We start from the raw sequence: 22,159 nt of genomic DNA on the forward strand, positions 1-22,159 counted from the left end.
TAAATTTTCTAAATTTCTAAACCATCTTCAAAAAAATTTCAGTAACTTGTAATAATAAGTACACGATTCTTGCCTCAGCTTACTGTACTCCAAAAAATAGAGGGTTCGAGTCTTAAATTTTAGATTTAATTGCCTATATTCAACAGAGAGAGATAGAAACCAGTCTTTAAAAATACGTTTGGCAGCAAATCTAGCAATGAAGGGTTCCCCTGATATACAAACTAAATCCTTTAGTTAGGTGATTTATCATCCAGTATACCAGATAAAAACAAAATCACAGTTATCATACCAAGCGTATCAGATATGCACACCTACATGATATACATATTATTATAATCCATATGGAATATTTTAATTATTTACTGTTATAATATGAATTATCACTTATTCCCTGTTAAATAAAAATCGGTCACCGGGTGCAGCTGTACAACTTCAAGGACCCTGGCCACAAGTGCCTGGGACCAACTCTACACTTTCTAAAATGTCAATAAAAGCTCTGGAATGATTTCAATTTAAAAAAATTACAGTAAGCAAAACATCGGAAATAAGTGGTGGGGACACAGTATATCATGTCCCCACCACTAAAATTATTGGTGGGGACGCGTCCCGGTGTTCCCACCGGGATCTGCGCCCATGGCTGATCTAGTTACGGCCATGGACTGAAGCCCACGCAACGTGATTAAAAAATGGCGACACCTATGGTGAAATATCCTATGGCTTGTAACCATAATGTTAACCCAGAATTCCCGTTAAGTGACTGCCGTTTAGAAATGATTCCCCCAACCCCCACCCCAACCAATCTGTCGGATCTCACAACCCGGGCTGATTTCCATTTTATATTTATATAGTTTTAATGTTTTCTTTCTGTGACACAACATTTATTGATATCCATTTAATTTTATTTTTAGGTTTTTTTTTACTACTGTTACACAAAATGTTCAGCTGAAGAAATATCAACAATCTCTAGTTTTTACCGTCATTAGTCAAGAAATTAAAACAGTAGTCAAGGTTACGACATCACAGACAAAATGGAACATGACCGTGAACTAAGTCAAATTTCTAAACCAGAAGAATTTGAGCCACATCAAAAAGATCATGAAGCCGTCAACAATGTATACATAAAACAGAAAAGAAACCTCGCTGCCGTGTCTCAGACGTCACTTCCGGGTAAAAGCGGAAAACAAGAGGAGCCTCTGGCCATATGTAAATTCATCGTTAGACGTCCAAAATTAGCCTTTGGTAAGTAGCTGATCACTGCTTATCTCTCGTTGTTTTTGTAATTAGTGTTTCAATCCGCTTCAAACGAGGGTGATATCGCAGAAAGATCTTATTCTATTATATTTAGCGCAAGCGTATGTGTCTTTACTGTGGGAGGAAAGAAGCTGTATCCCTCTCTGAAATTTACTTATTTGACAACTTATTGTTTACATTTTTACACCATTTTTACAACTTTTCATGAAAACTAAACCATTTTTGCTAAAGTGTCAGAGCAGTCCGCCACGACGGCATGAAAAGTGCTACGTGACCCCAGCTGAGGTCGCGACACAGAGGTGGGGAATCCAGGCAGTTCTATTATCGACACTTTTCGATGAACAGAAACGACTAATAAAACCCATTTGATTGGTATTCCTCGATACGTTCCGGATAATCTACTTGTTAAGCAATTCATAGTACCATGGCAACGGTGTTTGTCCATGACACTGAACATTTAAGGTGAAATGAAACGAAACATGGTGTTCAACTCCCTACTGTTGTGCCCCAACTGGGCTATTTAAGGGCTAAATCTATTTGTTAAAGCCAGCCCAATGTTTGTCAAGGTCGCTGAGATGTAAATAAGGTTAGGGCACGTGATTGTTGGCGAGATTGTAGGTTAGGGTTAGGTTAAACATTGGGACTAGGTCAAGGGTTAGGGTTAGGATTGGAATTAGCGCTAGCCTTGATTAGCAGTGAGGGGAACCGAAGGACTCGAAGAAAACCCACGAGGTTGGACAGGCGACCCTACTCCTTGTCATGTACAACCGGGGAATCGAAACCACGCCAGTTGACTCAATGACAGACCTCATGATACAGCGCGTACGTGCTAAACATTGGGCCACCCACCCTCCAAACGGAGCAGAACAGTAGGACGTTAAACCCAATTTCATTTCATTTATTTGGTTTCCTTTCTATTGTTCTGAAATGCGACACCACAAAATGTACAACATATCTGTTGACTCTAATTGATGGAATACACAAACACTTATAATTAAAATTCTACCTCTACCTTAATTTCGTTTCGTTTCTTTGGTAATGCCTGAAATTTTTTAATATGCCGCCATGTAGATCTATTGACTGTCATGAAATATCACACCAAAGAAAATATTGATATAGGTATACTCTTTCGGTCTAATTAAAATTATATCAACATTTAAATTCGATTCCATAGTTCTACACTAGCATATAGGAGCAATGCAGAAGATGCCACTAATACGTTATTAGGGTGACCCACCATAAATAAATATCCCCAAATATCTCGACAATTACACCACAATATTTATATATACACCAAGCCTTAAATCAGCTTCAAACATTTATAGTCACTAATCAAACGGGCATGTTGTACTTAATAAGCTATGACCATTTAACCATCTATAAATAATACACTGAAAGATGGTTACATGTGTCGGCCATAACACCCGGGCACTTGTGAGTAAAAAAATAGGTTACGTGCCCTTGTTTTGAAATTCGTCTCGCTTAACCAGTCTACCGACCATTCTACATTTGATTGACAGGCCGGGATAATCAATACTACTTTTTAACGAAACAACAGAAAGCTGGAACAAGAAATTGAATTTAGGGACACGCACGTTAGGCAACCCAACAATTGTTTTAACAACCCTGTAAAAGTAAAATGAACCTAATGCTAGTATCATGTTCTTTCCCAACGCAAGTCTTTCAGAGATATTATTTGTACTAAACCAACAGATGCTGCACCTAACGGTACAGTTAATGATAAAGCAATTTAAAAAATAAATCGAACGTAATTTCTAAAGCTGCCGTAATTGCACGTCCGATGGCTATTTATAGGCCCATAGACTCTAGTGCTGAGTATTATCATACTGCGTGGTTAAACAGAAATCACTTCGAGACAAGTCACTGAAGCGTGAACATTCGCAGTGTCGAGTCCAACTTTCTGTAGAGAAAATTTTCACTCACATTCAAATTACTTTATTCTGAGCGAAGTTATCACCGTTCGGAATTTGACAAAATGCTACATAAATTGTTTATTATCTTAACAACGGTACTTGTTAATCGAGACAATGATTAATGAATCAGTGTTGACGTTTCTAGTCGTTTACCCATAGTTCCATGCATCGCATGCCAAGAACCCGCCATAACAGGCCGTTTCATTGGCTAATTCATCACTTTAACCAGAACGCGTGTTATTTAACAAGTCTTCCAGGTCCTAATGTAGTAAAGACAAGTAAAACGAAATTTTGAACTATAAAAAAAACGAAACGAAATACGATCTGTGTTTTAATCAGATTACAGCAATGCCAGAAAGGAAGACATTTTAAATAGGCCTATGTCAAAACAGAGAAATAAACTTTTTATCCAGATTAAGTAGAACAGGCACCGGGTTCACAAAGCATTCTCAGACTTAAGTTCAGAATTTACTCAACTTTCAATCATTGTTTATAAGACACATCATTCATCCAAAAACACAAAAATTTAATACGTTAAAACAACAAAAGTTTTATAAAGGGATATATTTTAGTTAAAATAAGGTGAACATTTTTGAGTAAATTCTTAACTTAAAGTTACAATTTCATATTTTCTAAGAAAGTCAAAACATAATTATTTCTATGTCTTTTGCTTAATAGGTTGTCAACTCACAATTATACGGTCATAGGTGTCATTAAAACTCATTTACACCGGAAATAATAACACAATTACCTCCCAATTACCTCCCTTGTTTTCTATTCTCCACCATGGAGTAGTTATCTTCAAACGTTGGAATTTGAAGATGAAAATGATATTTTTGCCAATTTCTCAACTGACAGTAGTGAATTATAGGATTAATTAAATTGAATTTCACTGTTTGGTTGATTTGAACCGTGAAATGTGAAATGAATGCCCCTCCCCTCCCAAACAAATAAAAAAACATGCTCTTCCCAGATCACCCGATAAATGGTAAAAAGTCTATCCCAGATTTTGAAGATACTTTGAAAAAAAGATCAATGTTTGCAAATGTCGATTTCGTAATACAAATAGCAGACTTGCATCAATAATCCTTTGTTCCATCATGTTTGTCGTAAGATGGTTGACGCCCAATCCAATCAATAAGGTATTTTTATTAAGGAGAGAGAGAAATGAGGTTTAACGTCCACTCGACACAAAATAGGTCATTTCTGGACTAACATATGGTTTAATTTTATTTCAATAATTCGCTTGTGCGTAGGGGTCTTTAGCAGTGGAAGGAAACCGGAGGACCCGGAGAAAACCCACGAGGTTGGACGGCGACCCTACTCCTTGTCACGTACAACCGGGGATTCGAAACCACGCCAGTCGACTCAATTACAGACTTTATGATACAGCGCGCACGTGCTAACCGTTCAGCCATCCACCCCACCCACCCCCAATCAATAAGGTATTTTTATTAAGGAAAGAACAGACATGCCTGAAATAGGTTTAGAGTAAACAAACAAAAATCTTGTACAAAATATTACTTAAACATTAAAGGCATCGTCCCAGATCATTTAAATCTGTGTGGAAGAACGCTTTACACTAACCCAGCAGAACTTTCTGAACCTCTGTGGTAACCGGTTCATCTTCGCTTTGTGGGTGATAGATTGACGCTAACCCTAAGTATCTAGATGAATCTGCCCGTTCGATAATCCACGGTGGCTAAGCGGGTAAGGCACTGGCTAGCACCTGGAGGTCTGTGTGCAAGAACGCTTTACCCTAACCCTGCACGACTTTCTGAACCTCTGTGGTAACCGGTTCATCTTCCCTTTGTGGGTGATAGAGTGACGCTAACCCTAAGTGTCTAGATGAATCTGTTCGTTCGATAGTCTGCGTCCACTGAAATAGATAGTTCTCTATCGTCCTTCTGTAAAGGGGAACCACGGTGGCTAAGTGGGTGATAGATTGACGCTAATCCTAGGTGTCTAGATGAATCTGATCGTTCGATAGTCCACGTCCACTGTATAGATAGTTCTCTACCTTCCATTTGTACAGGGGAGCCATGGTGGCTAAGTGGGGAAGATGCTAGCTCGCTAGCCTGGAGGTCACGTGTTCGGTCCCTGCATTGGCCCTTTCGATCAGTGGGCACCTTGATTTCCATTTATCCCCGCCAAATTTTTCGATTTAATTACATGACCATGTGTTTTCATCTATTTATCCCCCTCTCTCTCTGGTACCCTGTGAAATCTAAGACAACAGAGAGAGAAATGGGGTTTAACGTCCACTCGACACAAATCAGGTCATTTCAGGACTAACATGTCAATTAAACCACGTCACTTGACTCAATGGCAGATCTTGTGATTTCACGCGCAGACATTAAACCACTAGCCTACCCCCCCCCCCATCCCCGCCCCCCTAAGCCAAAAGAACATAGCTAAAAATCAATAAAGTGACGCGTTTGATATTTACACTGTGATTAGCTGTTTATTGATTTAAAAAAAAAACGGTGTAGAACTTTACTTTATAAAGGTCAATTTCCTGCGGCATCTAAAAACACTTTGGAACTGTTCGATCATGTTCAGCTTTGTCACGTTCACCAAGACAAATATGAAGATATGAAAAATATGATATCCGAAACCCACCTAATTGTTAAAAAATCCATAAAAGGCTTCCTTAGAGTACGTGTACATGTAAATTTTAAAGTAGACGCTGGCTCGCTAGCCTGGAGGTCGGGTGTTCGATCCCTACATTGGCCGAGAAAGTTCATCCACATTTTCCGACGTGATTTCCCCTTGTCAGTGGTGCAGAACGGAGGGCCTGACAAGGACAGCTGTCTAGTCCTTCGGATGAGACGAAAAACCGAGGTCCTGTGTATACATCGGCTTGCACGTTAAAGATCCCTTGAATTTGTAATTCGATACATCAGTAGGTCATAGTGCCGCTGGCCGGGCAAAATTTCCCCCATACCACACTGTATGGCGTATGCCCGTCATCATTAGCCCAGTAGGAGCAGAACAGTAGGACGTTATACCCCATTTCATTTCATTTCATTTCTGTCCAGAAAATTAAGACGCTAAACTCCATTTCATTTGTATGTGTACGGTATTAATTGTTGGTTTTTTTTGTGTATTTTAGGTTTGACTTTAGGATGGAATGTATTTGTCATGTTTCTGTCCGCCATTTTAATTCAAACCGGATATGACCTTATACCTATTGACTTCGCGGGAATTCCATTGAATATACTGGAAGATCGAGCGTTTTTACGAGTAAAGGCCTGGATGAACCGAGGTGAAGATGGCACGGTCCTCTCAAATGGAGCTGATGTCGGCGGAGAAAGAAGTAGCGTAGCAGACAGTTTGCAAATATTCTACCAAGCCGATAATGTTTTTACCCAAGAACATCTCCAGACGATTTCGGATTTTGAAACCAAAATATTGTCAGTAGCAAACTTTGGGAAATATTGTAAAGCCGATTCTAGAAGCCCAACAAATAACTGTTCTAAGCCGTTATCCATTCTTCGCTTCTTTGACGGTACGTTTGGTCCGACGTTCAACGATCCCACATTTTCGGACATCGTTGGGAAATTATCAGCCGCTCAGAATTCACCCAAACTCAATGAAGTTTTACAGTTTTATTTGGGAAAGGAGGCGGTGATAAACAGTACCACTGCCACGGCAAAATCCTCCATCACAAGATCCATGATACAATTCGGATATCCGCTAGCAGGATATGACGAACAGACAGGAGACGTCGATGAACAACAGAAAAAAGTTCAAACATTTTTGGTAGAAAATGTGAGGGATTTATTAATAGATGCGAATGAAAATGGATTATCGGGATTAACGGTGACGTATACCAGTGGACAGCTGTTCAGTTATTTGATCCAGTCGCAAGTGATAAAGGATTTAATGTTAGCTGCTGGGAGTTTTCTTTTCATCTTCATCTTCATGCTAATACAAACCCAGTCTCTGTTTATAACTTCTTGTGCTGTTGGTGGTATCTTGATCAGCTTTCTTGGAACCAACCTCGTCTACAGGATCATCCTTGATTACCAATATTTTGGAATCTTTCACGTCCTTTCTATATTCATTGTCCTGGGAATTGGTGCCGATGACGTGTTCGTGTTTAATGATACGTGGAGAGCCACAGCACATGAAAAGCACGAGCGATTAGATGAAAGATTGTCATCTTGTTATCGTCGAGCATCTAAAGCCATGTTGATAACATCTTTAACCACCACAATCGCTTTCATCGCCAACGCTTTTAATCCCATGCTAGCTATTTCATCTTTTGGCATCTTCTCCGGGATTCTGGTTATGGTGAATTATCTGTCCGCCATCACGTTTTTCCCGTGTGTCGTTATCATCTACCATCTATACTTCGAGAACTGGACATGGCCTTGCTTCAGATGCTGCAAGAAGAAGGTTGAGCCGACCAATTTAACGGATGCTGAGAAGTTTGATGGCCACAGAAAGAACCTCATCGTGCGGTTCTTCCGGGGTCCATATTACTACTTCGTGGTGCATAAGGTAGCTCGATGGGTGTTACTCGTGTTATCTTTGGGGCTGATAGTATTTTTTGTGTATATGGCTACAACCATTGGCCCACAAGAAGAACAGGTGAGTGCTATATAAATATAGAGAATCTGTAACAGAACTTAATTTCTATGGGACTCAATATGGGAAACGCCGCTATAGGAGCTATATCCCCTTCCCCTGCTTTGCACACGTAACCATAGCAATGGAATTGACCATCAATAGATCTCAAAATGAACGAAGTATTGCGTTGACTAGACTTTAAGCCCCATTTCAATAAACACATTATGTCAGTCGGCGGTTTAATATCATCTTTCATCGCTATAGGCTGTTTTCTCGAATTAAAAATTCCAGATGAAATGAAATAAAATGGGGTTTAACGTCCTACTGTTCTGCTCCTATACTGGGCTAATGAAGACGGGCATACGCCATACAGCGGCACTATCGCCTACTCTTATATCGAATTCCTACTGCCAAGGGATCTTTTACATGGATTCTAATATATAGACTGGACCTCGGTTTTTCGTCTCATCCGAAGGACTAGACAGTTGTCCTTGTCCGGCCCTCCGTCCTGCATAATTCTAGATGAGGTGGGAGCCGTGGTGACTCGGTGAGTAAGACGTTGGCTCACTAACCCGAAGGTCCCTTTTACAACCCCATATAGAGTTGACAGTTTATTGGGACTTTGCGATGTGCCCACCTCCGCAAGGAACAACGTATATTCGTTCGGGTAGGACGATACTCCTATACCCAGGTCCCGTAAACACATTGGCATGAGCGTAGAAAAACCCTTTACAGTTGGAATTCCAAAAAAGAGTAGACCGTAGGCACCCCCTCCCTCATGACACACTCTATGACGCATACCCGTCTTTACCAGTCCAGTCGTTACAGAAAAGTAGGATGGTAAACCCCGTTTCATTTTATTTCAAAAACGGTGTTTGACAATTATCCTCTAAATGTCACTTAACGAATCTTATAATTATTCTCTGGGATATCAAACGACAGTCAGTAATGTAAACTAGGAATAGTCTTCAGCCGCTACATCTTCTGTTTGAATTGTTTGTCAGGATTATGAAGGTTGTATGTTCTTGTTCTCTCCTAATGATTACCAATAGACTATCGATTATGAAGATTGTATGTCTTTATTATCCCCTGATTATCAAAAGATTATCGATTATGAATATTCCGTGTCCTTGTTTTCCTTTGATGATTATCAATAGATTATCGATTATTGTACATACATTTTTAATATTAGATTAGTTATTAGGCGTTACACGAGTGGGAAATAATGTTGATGTTGATGTTGATGTTGATCTTAGAATCTGTTTTTCATGTTGGTATGTTTAGAATATGTCACCACACATCATCCATAATAACTCAATAAACATTGAAGTAGCTAAGTCCGTAACTCAATATCATCAAAAATCTTCGACATTGAAAACACGAATTTTTTTGCCATTTAAATCAGCATTGGTGTTGTGGTCTTACCTGGAAAAGATGGGCTTCTGATATCCAATATTTAAGACAAAATAAACATTTCACCATTGGTACACGAATCGTGTACCATAATGCGTTTCAGCGCCATTTGTAACAAGGTGCTCAAAGAATGAGGCTAGACATATTCCACAAGTCATGTCAAACGTTGATATCATGTTCTTATTTGGAGAGCATGCGCAATAAATAATATCGGTGTTAATTGGGATAACCAGACGCTAGAAACTGATTTGAGGTTCAGACTTCTGGCGTATTTCGCTGAAAATAACTGATGACAATTCACAGTAAAACGGACACGAATGAATGTAAAACAGTTTATATACATTCATATTACATTATTATATGCGTTGCGACCCATTTGTGCCAATTTCTAGGTCCAAAATATTAGCGATTTAGCTCCTTTAAGTATTATAATCTTTAAATGGCATTTAGTGACTGGATAGAGTAAAACAAAAACAAGCTGGAAAACAGCTACTAGTGTATTTAAATATTAGTTTCACCATTAAATAATCTAAGAAAATGTACCATTATATTTCTGTTAAGGTGTTCAATCGGGAAGAAAAGGGGGAGGGCTGCGCTTTAGATCATAAGATCTGTCATTGAGTCAGTTTGTTGGCTTTCGATTCCACACGTGTACGTGACAAAGAGTAGCTTCCCCTGCCTAAAATCGTGGGTTTTCTCGGACCCGGTTTCCTCCACTGCTAAAGACTTTATGTTAGTCCCGAAATGACCTAGTTTGTGTCAAATGGACGTAAAAATACACCAATATTATTTATAGTGTGTTGAAATAAAATTGAACCATGTGTTAGTCCCAAAATAACCTAGTTTGTGTCGAGTGGACGTTAAACCTCACCCTCTCTCTCTCTCTCTCTCTCTCTGGGGGCTGATGTTAACCCACACTTCAAGTCAAGGTTACATACACAAGAACACAAATAAAATATGAATTTATGATCAATAATCTACTGTTTTTATTTCAGATCCAATTTTTGAAAGACAGCAACAATTTTCAGAAAGCAACGAATTTAAACTTGCAAGGGTTCCGACCTAGTTCCGACGACAATGTCATCAAGGTTTATATCGTCTGGGGTTTGAAACATCAAGACCTAAGTGCCTGCCATAAAACAGATTCTAAATGTAAAGGAAAAACGGTTTGGGATGACGGATTTGATTTAAATCCAAAACCCGCCCAAATGTCTCTGCTGGTAGGTATAGCTCACTTCGTCAGAAAGGTTCAGACGACGCAGGTACTCACGAGAAATTGGGTCAAACCGGGAATCGAACCGGGTCAAATCTTGCTCCACAACGGAAATAAATCTCTTCGATGGCATGACTTGTTCTACTCGCGCCAGTGTTAGTTAATACATTTCTCTTATCCCGGAAGCTGTCTTTTCCCGGAAGCTGTCGTATTCCGGAAGCTCCCGAAGCTGTCTTATCCCGGAAGCTGTCTTGTCCCGGAAGTTTCCGAAGCTGTCTAATTAATATAAACGTTTTTATATATCTCAATTACAGCAACTGTGTAAAAGAATTGAGGATATGACGGATGAAGAAAATGGTGATTTAAAAATTCGGAGAAATTCGATTACAGGAAAATTAGAAGTGAAATGTTTTCTCGACAGGATAAATGACTTTCTAATTGTAAGTTTAATCATTAGGGCCGTAACTAGCTCAGAGCAACGAGGGTGGGGGGGGAGCGGGATGTGTTCTCAGGGGACACTGTATATCTAGGGTTTTTTATGGGCGAATCTTTTTGTGTGGGGGGGGGGGACTGTGGCCATTCTGATTAAAATACAGATCTATATTTCGTTTCGTTTTTTATACTTTCGATGGCCTACACTACATGGATATCTGACCGGTTGTAGTGGAATGTCGCGTCAGGGGTCGTAAGAGTGGCATTTGACCCAATGACGTTAGACATTGATTAAGTAATTAGCATTGACGTTTCTAGTGTCATGCCAAGAACTCGCCGTAACAGTCCGTTTCATTGGCTAATCCCTAATTTCAACCAGAACGCGGTGTGTTACGAGGGCAATTGTGACAAAACAGCGGCACTACGGCATACTTTTATATCGAATCCCTTTCACAGAGGATCCTTGCAATGCCTCATTTGGATCTTTTTTGTTGTGGGTGGTGGGTGGTCGAGTAGTTTAACACTTCTGTTTTAGATCATTAGGTCTGTCATTGAGTCCATTGGCCTGGTCTCGATCTCAAGTTTGCACGTGGCATGTGGGTTTTCTCCGGGACCTCCAGTATCCCCCACTGCTTAAAGCAAACTACGCACAAGCGAATTATTGAAATAAAATTGAACCATATGTTAGTCCCGAAATGGCCTTGTTTGTTTTGAGTGTACTTTAAACCCCATATTTTATATTTCGCTATATTTAATTTTCAGAACGAGGGTAATGATACATCTCTATACTCACCAACTGTCGACCTGAGCCTACCTACGTCAGAAACCAAAATGGCGACTTTTATGGGTGCACATCCTGAACTATACAATATGTCCGCCGTTTCGCCAAATTTTTACAGATATTTTGAGGTGAGTTCTGTCGTTATGGATACCACTTTCTTCGAATGGTTAGCTGCTTAAACAGTAAACTTTATTTAGATTATTGATTTAATGAATAGTTTGTTTCTTCGAAGAAAGAGTCATTCTAAAATAACGTGAAAGATAGGCTCTCGGTTCTGTTGGCTTGAATTATACTGATTCATACGGAAGACCATTAGGGTCAATCAAATGAAAAGCAAATATTCAGATTTCCACATAATATACAATGTGGCTGAAGAGAGAGGGGGTGGGGGTAACATCCACGCGACACAAACTAGGTCATTTCGGGACTAACATATGGTTTAATTTTATTTCAATAATTCGCGTGCGCGTAGGGGCCTTTAGCAGTGGGAGAAAAACCCACAAGGTTGGACAGGCGACCCTACTCCATGTCACATTCAACCGGGGATTCGAAACCACACCAGTTGGCCCAATGACAAGCCTTATGATACAGCGCGCATCCACCCACCCCCACCCCCCTTCCCCCTTTAGAAATGACTTATGGACATAATTTAGCGCTATATAAGAAAATTATTATTATTATTATTATTATTATAATTATTATCTTGTAATTACAAGATAATTATTTATAAGTCTAATAATAAAATGTATAACATATCCGCAGCGTCAGACAGTCAGTATGACGTATGAAAACGACGTCATCCAATCAGAGAGAGAGAGAGAAATGGGGTTTAACGTCCACTCGACACAAACTAGGTCATTTCGGGACTAACATGGTTTAATTTTATTTCAATAATTCGCTTGCGCGTAGGGGTCTTTAGCAGTGGGAGGAAACCGGAGGACCCGGAGAAAAGCCACGAGGTTGGACAGGCGACCCTACGCCTTGTCACGTACAAGCGGGGATTCGAATCATCCAATCAGAATATGTCGTCATATGTATATAATTTAATATATTTCATTAGACAGGAATGTCCTATTGGTTGAATAATGGATATAGTGGTGTGACGTCTTATGATTTCCGGGAATACAATAAGTTGATTGGTGTAGTTAATGATACGTTTGATACACAACTAATTTCCAATTCATCGGGTAAGCTGAAAATATATTTAAACATTAAAACTCTGATCCTCTCTTGTACAGAACCCTACTGATATACAAACGTTATTCGTCAGGGGTGGAGTCTGCGAGGATGAGACTGACAAGGAAAGTGTTCTCAGTCGTTCGGATAGGACGGCAACCCGAGGTCCCGTGTATACATATAGCGAAGGAGAGAGAGAGAGAGAGAGCGAGGGGGGGTGGGGTTAACGTCCACTCGAAACAAACTAACATATGGTTCAATTTTATTTCCATAATTCGCTTGCGCGTAGGGGTCTTTAGCAGTGAGGAGGACCAGGGGAATGAGGAGAAAATCCACGAGGTTAGACAGGCGACCCTACTCCTTTTCACGTACAACCGGGGAATCGAAACCACGCCAGTTGACTCAATGACAGGCCGTATGATACAGCGCGCACGTGCTAACCATTCGACCGTTCACCCCCCCCCCCCCCCGAAATCAAAGGGTAGACAGAAATAGCGTTGTCTGGGTGCTGCGCACGCAAGCATAGAGATATAAAATGTTGTCCCAAAACGACCAAAGTATTGTGTTAACTCTGGGTCATTTTTTGACAAACATTTTTATTTCAATAATTCGCATGTGTGTGTCCTTAGCAGTGGAGGGAAACCGGACGACCAGGAGAAACCCCAACTGGCGTGGTAACGACTCCATCTAGAGTATATATATAGAGATATTCAAGTCCGTAGAATAATGTATAAAGTAATACAAGATCTTGATTGAAATTATTTATTCATAAACCTCTAAATCAAAATTTTCCATAATATTCGAAATTAATATTAGAAGACTTTCGTAATCCTCTGTGAAACAGATTGGCCAGTGGGTTATCACACCTTAGTTGTATTGACACCAGTGGGTTATCGTACCGTAGTTGTATTGACACCAGTGGGTTATATCGCACCTTAGTTGTATTGACACCAGTGGGTTATCGTACCGTAGTTGTATTGACACCAGTGGGTTATATCGCACCTTAGTTGTATTGACACCAGTGGGTTATCGTACCTTAGTTGTATTGACACCAGTGGGTTATATCGCACCTTAGTTGTATTGACGTTTTTGTATTCTATTGATTTCAGTGAATATAACTCCTTAGTGGTATTGATCTTTTTTTTTCGTTTAAGAGTACACGCCATGGCCTAATATTTCTATGTAAGACAACAATCCATAATCAATTTTATAATAAATATTGTGTTGTCATTAGAAACAACTAGCGATCAATAAAACCTTAAAGCCGTGTTTCCAGGGACAACAGTCGAGTTAAATTTCTTTATAGTTCAAAATTTAGTTTTACTTGTCTTTACTACACTAGGATCTGGAGGAGTTGTTATCATTGATGTGTTTTGAATGATGTGAGGGAAAAGCCAATGAAACGGTCTGTTACGGCGAGCTTTAGGCGTGTTTTGCACGGAACTGTGGGTAATCCACCCATAACATCAATGCTGATTGGTTTATCAAGTGTCCGACGCGACCTATCGCTACAACTGGTCAGGTCTTCATGTAGTGTAGGCCATCGAAAGTTTAAAAAAAAACGAAACCAAATATAGATCTGTATTTTAATCAGATTGTGCAAAGTTATGAGTATTTGAAGTTTTGACCGATTGTGCAAAGTTATGAGTATTTGAAGTTTTGACAAGATTTAGCTTTAGCTCTTAAATGGCCGCTATATTCAAATCTACTTAATAATCAGAGCGATACCGAGGTCCCGTGTATACATTAGAATGCACGTAAAAGATCCCTTGGCAGTTGGAATTCGATATAAGAGTAGGCGATAGTGCCGCTGCCCGGGCAAAATTTCCCTCATAGCACACTGTATGGCGTATGCCCGTCTTCATTAGCCCAGCATATTATAATCAGATTGTAATCTGGCTGGATCGAACAGAAGTTCATCACTCGTTTTATGAAACGGTTTTCATTAGATCAGTCGGGGCAAAACAGTAGGACGTTAAACCCCATTTCATTTCATTTCGTTTGAAGAAAGACAGATTTTCGTCCATCACCAGATAAAAGACCAATTATTTGAATGTAACGATACTGTATGATGTAATAATGAAAGGAAATGGAGTTTAACGTCCTACTATTCTGCTCCGACTAGTCTAATAAAGGAGGGCATACTCTATACTGTGTGCTATGAGGGACATTTTGAACGGACAGCGGCGCTACGACCAACTCTTATATCGAATTCAAACTGCCAGGGATCTTTTACATGCACGCCAATGTGTCGGGAGCCGCGGGGGCTCAGTGCGTAAGGCGCTGACCCAGTAATCTGGCAGTTCCGGGTTCGATCCCGGTGTTGACTGATAAAATTCCTCAAGATTTGTCAACCTGGTTATTCCCCGTTAGTGGTGCAGGACGGATGACGTCCTAAGGAGAAAAACGTCTAGTCGTTCGAATGGGGCGTAAAGTCGAGGAAAATCCATGTACTCTGGCGTGCATGTAAGATAACCTATATGACATGACGTAGGCCGTAGTGCCTGTATTGTCCGACGTGGTTACCCCTTGTCAGTGATGCTGGACGAGCCTGACAAGGACAGCTGTCTAGTCGTTCGGATGGAACGAAAAACCGAGGTCCCGTGAATACATTGGCGTGCACGTAAAAGATCCCTTGACAGTTGGAATTTGATATAGAGTGGGTCGTAGTGCCGCTGTCCGGGCAAAATTTCCCTCATAGCACACTGTATGGCGTATGCCCATCTTCATTAGCCCAGTTCGGAGCAGAACAGTAGGACGTTAAACTCCATTTCATTTCATTTACTTTTGTGTTCCTTTTCAGTCTGGACATTCGGGACTAGATTACGTTATGCTGCCATCACGGTGAATACGACGTTACAGGCTGGAAAACTCGGGTTCGAGAAAGGTCTGGTAACGGTGGAAGCCTGGGAAAAATTCGTCAACGACGAGGTATGGTTAAATAATATTGCGGTGTTGGTAGACGTGTTCGTATATTGTTATCACCCATGTGGATCATTCGGTCACTCCACAATTCCGTTCGTAACGTATATCGCCCGGGAGTACTAAGAATGACGTAACGATGTCCCGCCTTATCAATTTTGAGAGTTTTGGCCAGGGCTGTCTTAACTCCGTTATAGCCTCCATGATCCTGAAGCAACGACAGCACGCTCGTGGGACCCCCGGGCAGCGGCTCAGCATGCCCATGCTTTAAGTCGGTCCTGTGTTTGGAAAAGTTACAGCTTTACTCCGCTTACCTTGATTAGCGTCATAGAATTACGAAGTCTCCTATTTTTCTACGATCTGAATAATCTAAAAAACAATGGTCCATTGCCCATCTGATTCCCCGGTTGTACGTGACAAGAAGTAGGGTCGCCTGTCCAACCTCGTGGGTTTTCTCCGGGTCCTCCGGTTTCCTCCCACTGCTAAAGACCTCTGCCCGCAAGTGAATTATTGAAATAAAATTGAACCATATGTTAGTCCCGAAATGACCTAATTTGTGTCGAGTGGAAGTTACTCTGTATTATTTTATATTCTAGGTTGCTAAGTTACCGCCATCATTATCTGGGGGATTTCAGTGTACACCTGACCGTGGAAATACGTGGCACTGGCTCAAAGTACAGAAGGTAGTCCATTATTATAATTATTATTATTATTATTATTATAAAGTATGTAGGTTATTGTTAGGATATGAAAGACAATTTTTACACGAGATTTAAGAGTTTTCTCCCTTCACATTTTAGGCGATATTTATCGCCAAAATGTTGTTTAGCTACTAGAAGATACACTTAAAGATACATTATGGGAGATATTTATAGGGAGTTGGCCATTCTTGCTATAACAGTTCAAAATTAGATGATGAAAGAAGAATATATTGAAAAATTCAGTCAAATTACTTTATTCTGAACATAGTTATCATCGTTGTAATATTTGCCTAGAAATGGTAGCGAAATGTGTCTTCACCTTCGCCGAACGTTTGATTGACAGGCGTTAACTCCACCTACATATCTCGATTATCAAGTAAAGTTTTCAATGGCATACGGAAACGCTTTACAGCGGCCTCGCTAAGTACACTCTATCATTTAGCCTCGATCTAACTGACGTATTTTCATCAGGTTACCCCTTATCTGATTTAATCAATTAGTGAAATCCTATTTAAATCCGAGCTGTAGCCGAGCCATCCGTGGGTCTACAGAGTTGATTTTGGTCTTGTTGTTTAAATAAAGATCTAATTTATAATTTCTATAACATCTGAAGCCTAAATTAAGACTTGCAATAATCAGATTTAGCTCTTGCATGTTTAAAGGACAATATTGGTGTCAGTCATTATCACATATGTGATAGAACTAATTAAACACGTTCCGAATATAATTTTAACACAGAGATCATACTGGTAATACAGGTTTCCTTAATCGGTAGTGACGAACGCCAAAGGAAAACACGAAGAATCTAACTATATAACTGACTGAAGTGACGAGTGATAACAGATACATGGGCGAATATCTGCTTACTAATAATTCCTTCCAAGACCAAAAGTTGTTGTGTGAGACTGTGAGAGGATATCTGACAATTCATAAAAAGAATTGACTGCCACTAGATATGAGAACACGAAAGAAAAACAGAAAAAGTCCGTGTATTACCATGTTCTTATAAGGTATTATGAATATAAACAAAGGAATGTCCGGACTTTTTCTATTTTTTTCTCGTGTTCTCTTATCTAATGACATTAAATTACCTTATTGAATTGTCAGGTATCCTCTTACAGTCCCGTATAACAACTTTTGGTCTTCGAAGGAATTATTAGTAAGCAGAATTTGGCCGTGATCTGTTATCACTCGTCACATCAGTCAGTTATATAGGGGCATGACTCGTGTTTTCCTTTGGCGTTCGTCACTTCCGATTCAGGAAACCTGTATTACTCAGCTATCGTAGCAATGATCTCTGTGTTAAAATTATATTTGGAATGTGTTTAACTAGCTGTGATAATGACCGGCACCAATATTGTCCTTTAACAAACCATATGATTGATAACCGCGGTTATTTGTTCTGTAGGCATTTAATTTTATTGGCTAGCACGTCATACCTGCCAGCCAATCAGCAGTTAAAACATAATGTTGATCTTTGAGTGCAACGGATCCAGTGAGGGGAATTATAGCTTGAAACTTGCACGCATGTTTTAAATGTATATGTAGACGATATTTGTCACCTCAAAACATTCCTGTTTCAAAAGCCTGATGTATCAATAATCAGTGAATATAACAACCAGTAGCTCCATAGAAACTGTTCCTATTAACGCGCTTTATAAATGACGATGTTATTAATATTGGGGAGCCGCGGTGCCTCAGTGAGTAAGACGTTGGCTGGCTAACCTGAAGGTCCCGTGTTCGATCCCGGTGTTGGCCGAGAACGTTCATCGTGATTTTCCGGCTTGGTTCCCACATGTGGGACGAAAAAGCGACATCCCATGTACACATTGGCGTGCACGTAAAAGAATTACTATAAGAAGTTGGAATTCGTAATTCGCGTCATAGCTCAGTGCATGGCGCATGCCCGTTTTCATTAATTCATGGCCGGTTAGGGAGGATCGGAAATGGCCGATTTATATAAATAAGTATTTAGGAGAATACTAACCCTAACCCCTTTAAGAGTGGTAAAAGGTAAATTGGGTCCAAATTCAGGCTTCTAAAAAGGGTTAGGGTTAGTTTATATAAAGCGGCCATTGTGGACTCCCCAAACCTCCCCAACCGGCCAACAGCATCTCCCGTCTCACGGAGACGTGATGGACGATAAGGGGAGGTAAACTATACCGTTCTACCTGGAGGCAGACCACCTTCAACTTTTCCCCAAATTTTCGTTGGACTGAATGCTTTTCACTACAGACAGAGGAACAAATGGTCATGTCTTTGCATTAAAATTTGTATGAGGTTGACCACCAAAATTTTGAGATACACAAACTTGAAGAAGCATACTAAAAACATGTAACTAGTTGCCGTACATATCACTGTAGCCAACCTGATAACCCTGTTATTCTTCCACCTCAAAATCATGAATATTTACCAAAACCTGGCAGAAAATGTTAATTCAAACCCTCTTCGTCCATTCTAGACCAAAAAATCAACAAAAATGGGCATGCAGAAGGGGAGAAAGGAGACAGAGAGAGAATTGCTTTAAATAGACGAACTACAATTTGTGTCAAATTTAATGGTGGTCTGCCTCCACCTCATGTATTGATGGCCGATAAGGGGAGGTAACTATACCGTTCCAGGTTCTGTATAATAGTATTCTTTTTTTTATATTTCAGTCTTTAGTTTTCAGTGCTATACAGGGAATTATTATTGGTATTGCCTTAGCCTTGCCAATCCTCACCATAGCAACACAAAACTTCATCCTTGGTTCCTTAGCAACGTTAACGATTATGTGTGTAACTGTTACAGTCGTTGGTATCATACCATTGGCAGGCTGGAAATTGGGGGTCAGTAAACCATTTGTTTCTATTTCTAGACAGATTATGCACGAAATTGTAAATCACCATGGTAATTTGAAATATTAATTCTAAGAAAAGTACTGCAGACTGTAAATTAAACAGCGGTGGACATGTTACATCGGAATATCATGACGTCATTCAACAAAAAAGACTTGAAGCTGGCGATTAACGTATACTCTTGAAAAAAAGTAGGGGATATGGAAATGCAAATACCTATGCAGGTTGTGATATGATAAATAGTCATGGACACTTGACATGCTTTGGGAGTATGTTCACAGATGAAGAACTCATGCCCCAACAGAACCTCTGAGCTGCATGTGCGACACGCAATGGCGCCATACACGTGGGAGGGGTTCATTGTCAAATTTGACAGGGTTGATGAAAACTGCCGCTTGCTGGTTTATCCTATCCATGTTTGCATAAGATTTACTGTTTAGCGTATCTTTGCTTTAGTGTGTTACGTTTAATTGGTCGAGAGACGTGTTCGTCGACGTCGACGTGAACCAACAATACTGCAAGAATTGGCCGTGGCACTGCAAGAGGAGTGGGTCAGATTGCCCCAAATCGTGATTGGGCGGTTGATTAGGAGTATGCCACGACGAGTCGCTGAATGCCTGAGGATTGGTGGAGCAATTACTCATTATTAAGACAAAAATCAAAAACGTCAATTTTCACTTTTGACAGTGTATCTCTTTTCGAGTGAAATGGGGCCGTCAGATAAGCCGCCCATATGAACTGTTCATGTTCATGTGTAGGCAATTGGCCTATTATTAACATACACTGGTTACCTCTAATAAAAACAGCAGTGCATTTCCGCAGTTTTGTATTGTTTCTGAATATCCCCAACTTTTTTTGAAGAGTATCGCCGCTGTCAGGGCAAAATTTCCCTCATAGCACACTGTATGGCATATGCCCGTCTTCATTAGCCCAGTTGGGGAGCAGAACAGTAGGACGTTAAACCCCATTTCATGTCATTACCTGATTTCTTTCTGTTTACTTCCAGGTACTGGAGTCCCTGAATCTGTCATTGGTGGTCGGGCTGGCTGTGGACTATGTTGTACATTTGGCGGAAGGATATCATATATCTAAACACACAGATAGGAGAGGGCGACTAAGAGACATGTTAGAAAATGTCGGAATATCTGTTTTATCCGGCGCGTGCACAACTTTAGGTGCTTCATTATTTATGCTAATGGCGGAAATTTTATTTTTCATGCAATTTGGTATATTCATGTTTTGCACAATAGGATTTTCTCTGATTTATTCCTTGGTATTTTTTACTGTTATGCTTGGCATATGCGGGCCACAAAATCAGACTGGCTCTATTACTCCGTTAATCACGTGGGTTAAAAATAAGCTCACTGGTCGAAACAAATATGACGTAGACTGTGACGTATGCGAAGGCCATGGATTTCGCGCACCTGTGAAAAATGGTGAATAAAATTCTGTAAAATTTGTGAGTAAAATTTATATTTATTTTGAGCATGGACGGGAAATTGTAGTTTGGTTGCATTCTTGGATACAGGCACTAAAATTTGCATCACGTTACCCAATTAAAATTTCAAACTTTGACTATCAGTTTTCAAGATGGTTTTGGCTTTTCTTTCATAGAATTTTTACCCACTGGACCGACTAAGAAGATTTTTATACGCCAACATTTACCTGTGGAGGTACATGTATTATGTTGTCGCCCATGTACGTTTTCCCGGACACCCGTTCACATATGTTTGTGGGCACACTTGAGGTCAAAAGTCTTATCCGATTTTGATGAAACTTAAAAGCTATGTTTATTTCCAAAAGATCTTGGATGCGTTCGATTTTGGTTGACATCAAGCAGCCTTTTCTTGGCTTATGGCCCATGTGAATTGTACAAGTTATATGGACCCTCAATTGTTGTCCAACAACATATATGTTGGCATCGATGAAATATGACCATTGGGTGTGATTTTATCGCAAAAACGATATTTTCGTTGCCCGAAAGTCAACCATTTTGTATATGGACGCCATCTTGGATTTAAGAATGACTAATGGGCTTTTTCAAAGCAGTAGTCCCCAGGAAGTAATTGTGCCAACATTATTTTAAATATATATTTATCCGTCCTGGCTGTAAATAGTGTCTATAGGCCTACTTAAAATGTAAATTTTGTATATAATCTAAAAGCCGACGCCCGTGCGCTCCCGAATATCAGCGCACATGCATCGGTATTAAAGCCACGCATATTAGTTAGTTATGGTACATGTTTCAGCAACAGTTATTATTGTTGGTTTTTAAAGTGCTATCTGAAATATTTTTAGACTTTTAAAAATTGCCATTTATGTACGATTTATATATGAAGAGCCCCGGGGAAGAACGATCTAAGTCACCTTTTCAACGAACCCCAGTTAATAGCGCCACCTGGTAGCAAATTGTATGAGCTTTCTGTGGAACAATCTATTTCCGGTAAAAACGATCTGAGTCACATCTAACCAAGGCCCTTCTGAAATGGCCTTATTGTATTTTATTAACCTTAATTTGGCTTAAAAGTGGAAGTCAGTTATTGTACTGGTAATTATGATTTGTATTAAACATCATTTTGAAGTTGTAATTAAACACACTCGTTGTTCTGTTCGCGTCAAGCATTCTCGTCCAAAAGTCGGTTTTGCCTTTTATGCGAAAAAGACAAAAATGTGACTTAGATCGTTCTTCCCCTAGAAAAAAAACCAATTAAAGACAGACAATTTGACAGACAGTCGACGAGGACTAAGACACTTACAATATACGTTTTGCCCCGAGCGATTATTGCTATTTATAGTAAGTTACATTTCTAGGAGACATGCTTCTTTCTAAAAAAACTTTCATCAATTGTGTTTATAATTGTCCTATTTATCTTTGTAATGGCCATGTTTATCATTGTAATTGTAATGTTTACCTTTGTAAT

The 22,159-nt window shown here is 39.8% G+C and overlaps 1 protein-coding gene across 1 annotated transcript; it reads left to right on the forward strand.

Annotated features, from left to right (window-relative positions):
• Positions 1-1,090: 1,090 nt before the first annotated feature.
• LOC126820925 (protein dispatched homolog 3-like) lies at positions 1,091-20,725 on the forward strand. Its single transcript, XM_050549108.2, has 10 exons — positions 1,091-1,239; positions 6,301-7,784; positions 10,172-10,396; positions 10,704-10,829; positions 11,584-11,730; positions 12,663-12,789; positions 15,582-15,709; positions 16,297-16,383; positions 19,059-19,229; positions 20,245-20,725. Exons 2-10 carry the CDS (start codon positions 6,330-6,332, stop codon positions 20,680-20,682), a joined length of 2,904 nt encoding a protein of 967 aa, XP_050405065.1. The 5' UTR covers positions 1,091-1,239; positions 6,301-6,329; the 3' UTR covers positions 20,683-20,725.
• The last annotated feature ends 1,434 nt before the right edge of the window (positions 20,726-22,159 follow it).

Source organism: Patella vulgata, chromosome 5 (genome assembly GCF_932274485.2).
Source record: "Patella vulgata chromosome 5, xgPatVulg1.2, whole genome shotgun sequence".
Lineage (NCBI taxonomy): Eukaryota > Metazoa > Mollusca > Gastropoda > Patellidae > Patella > Patella vulgata.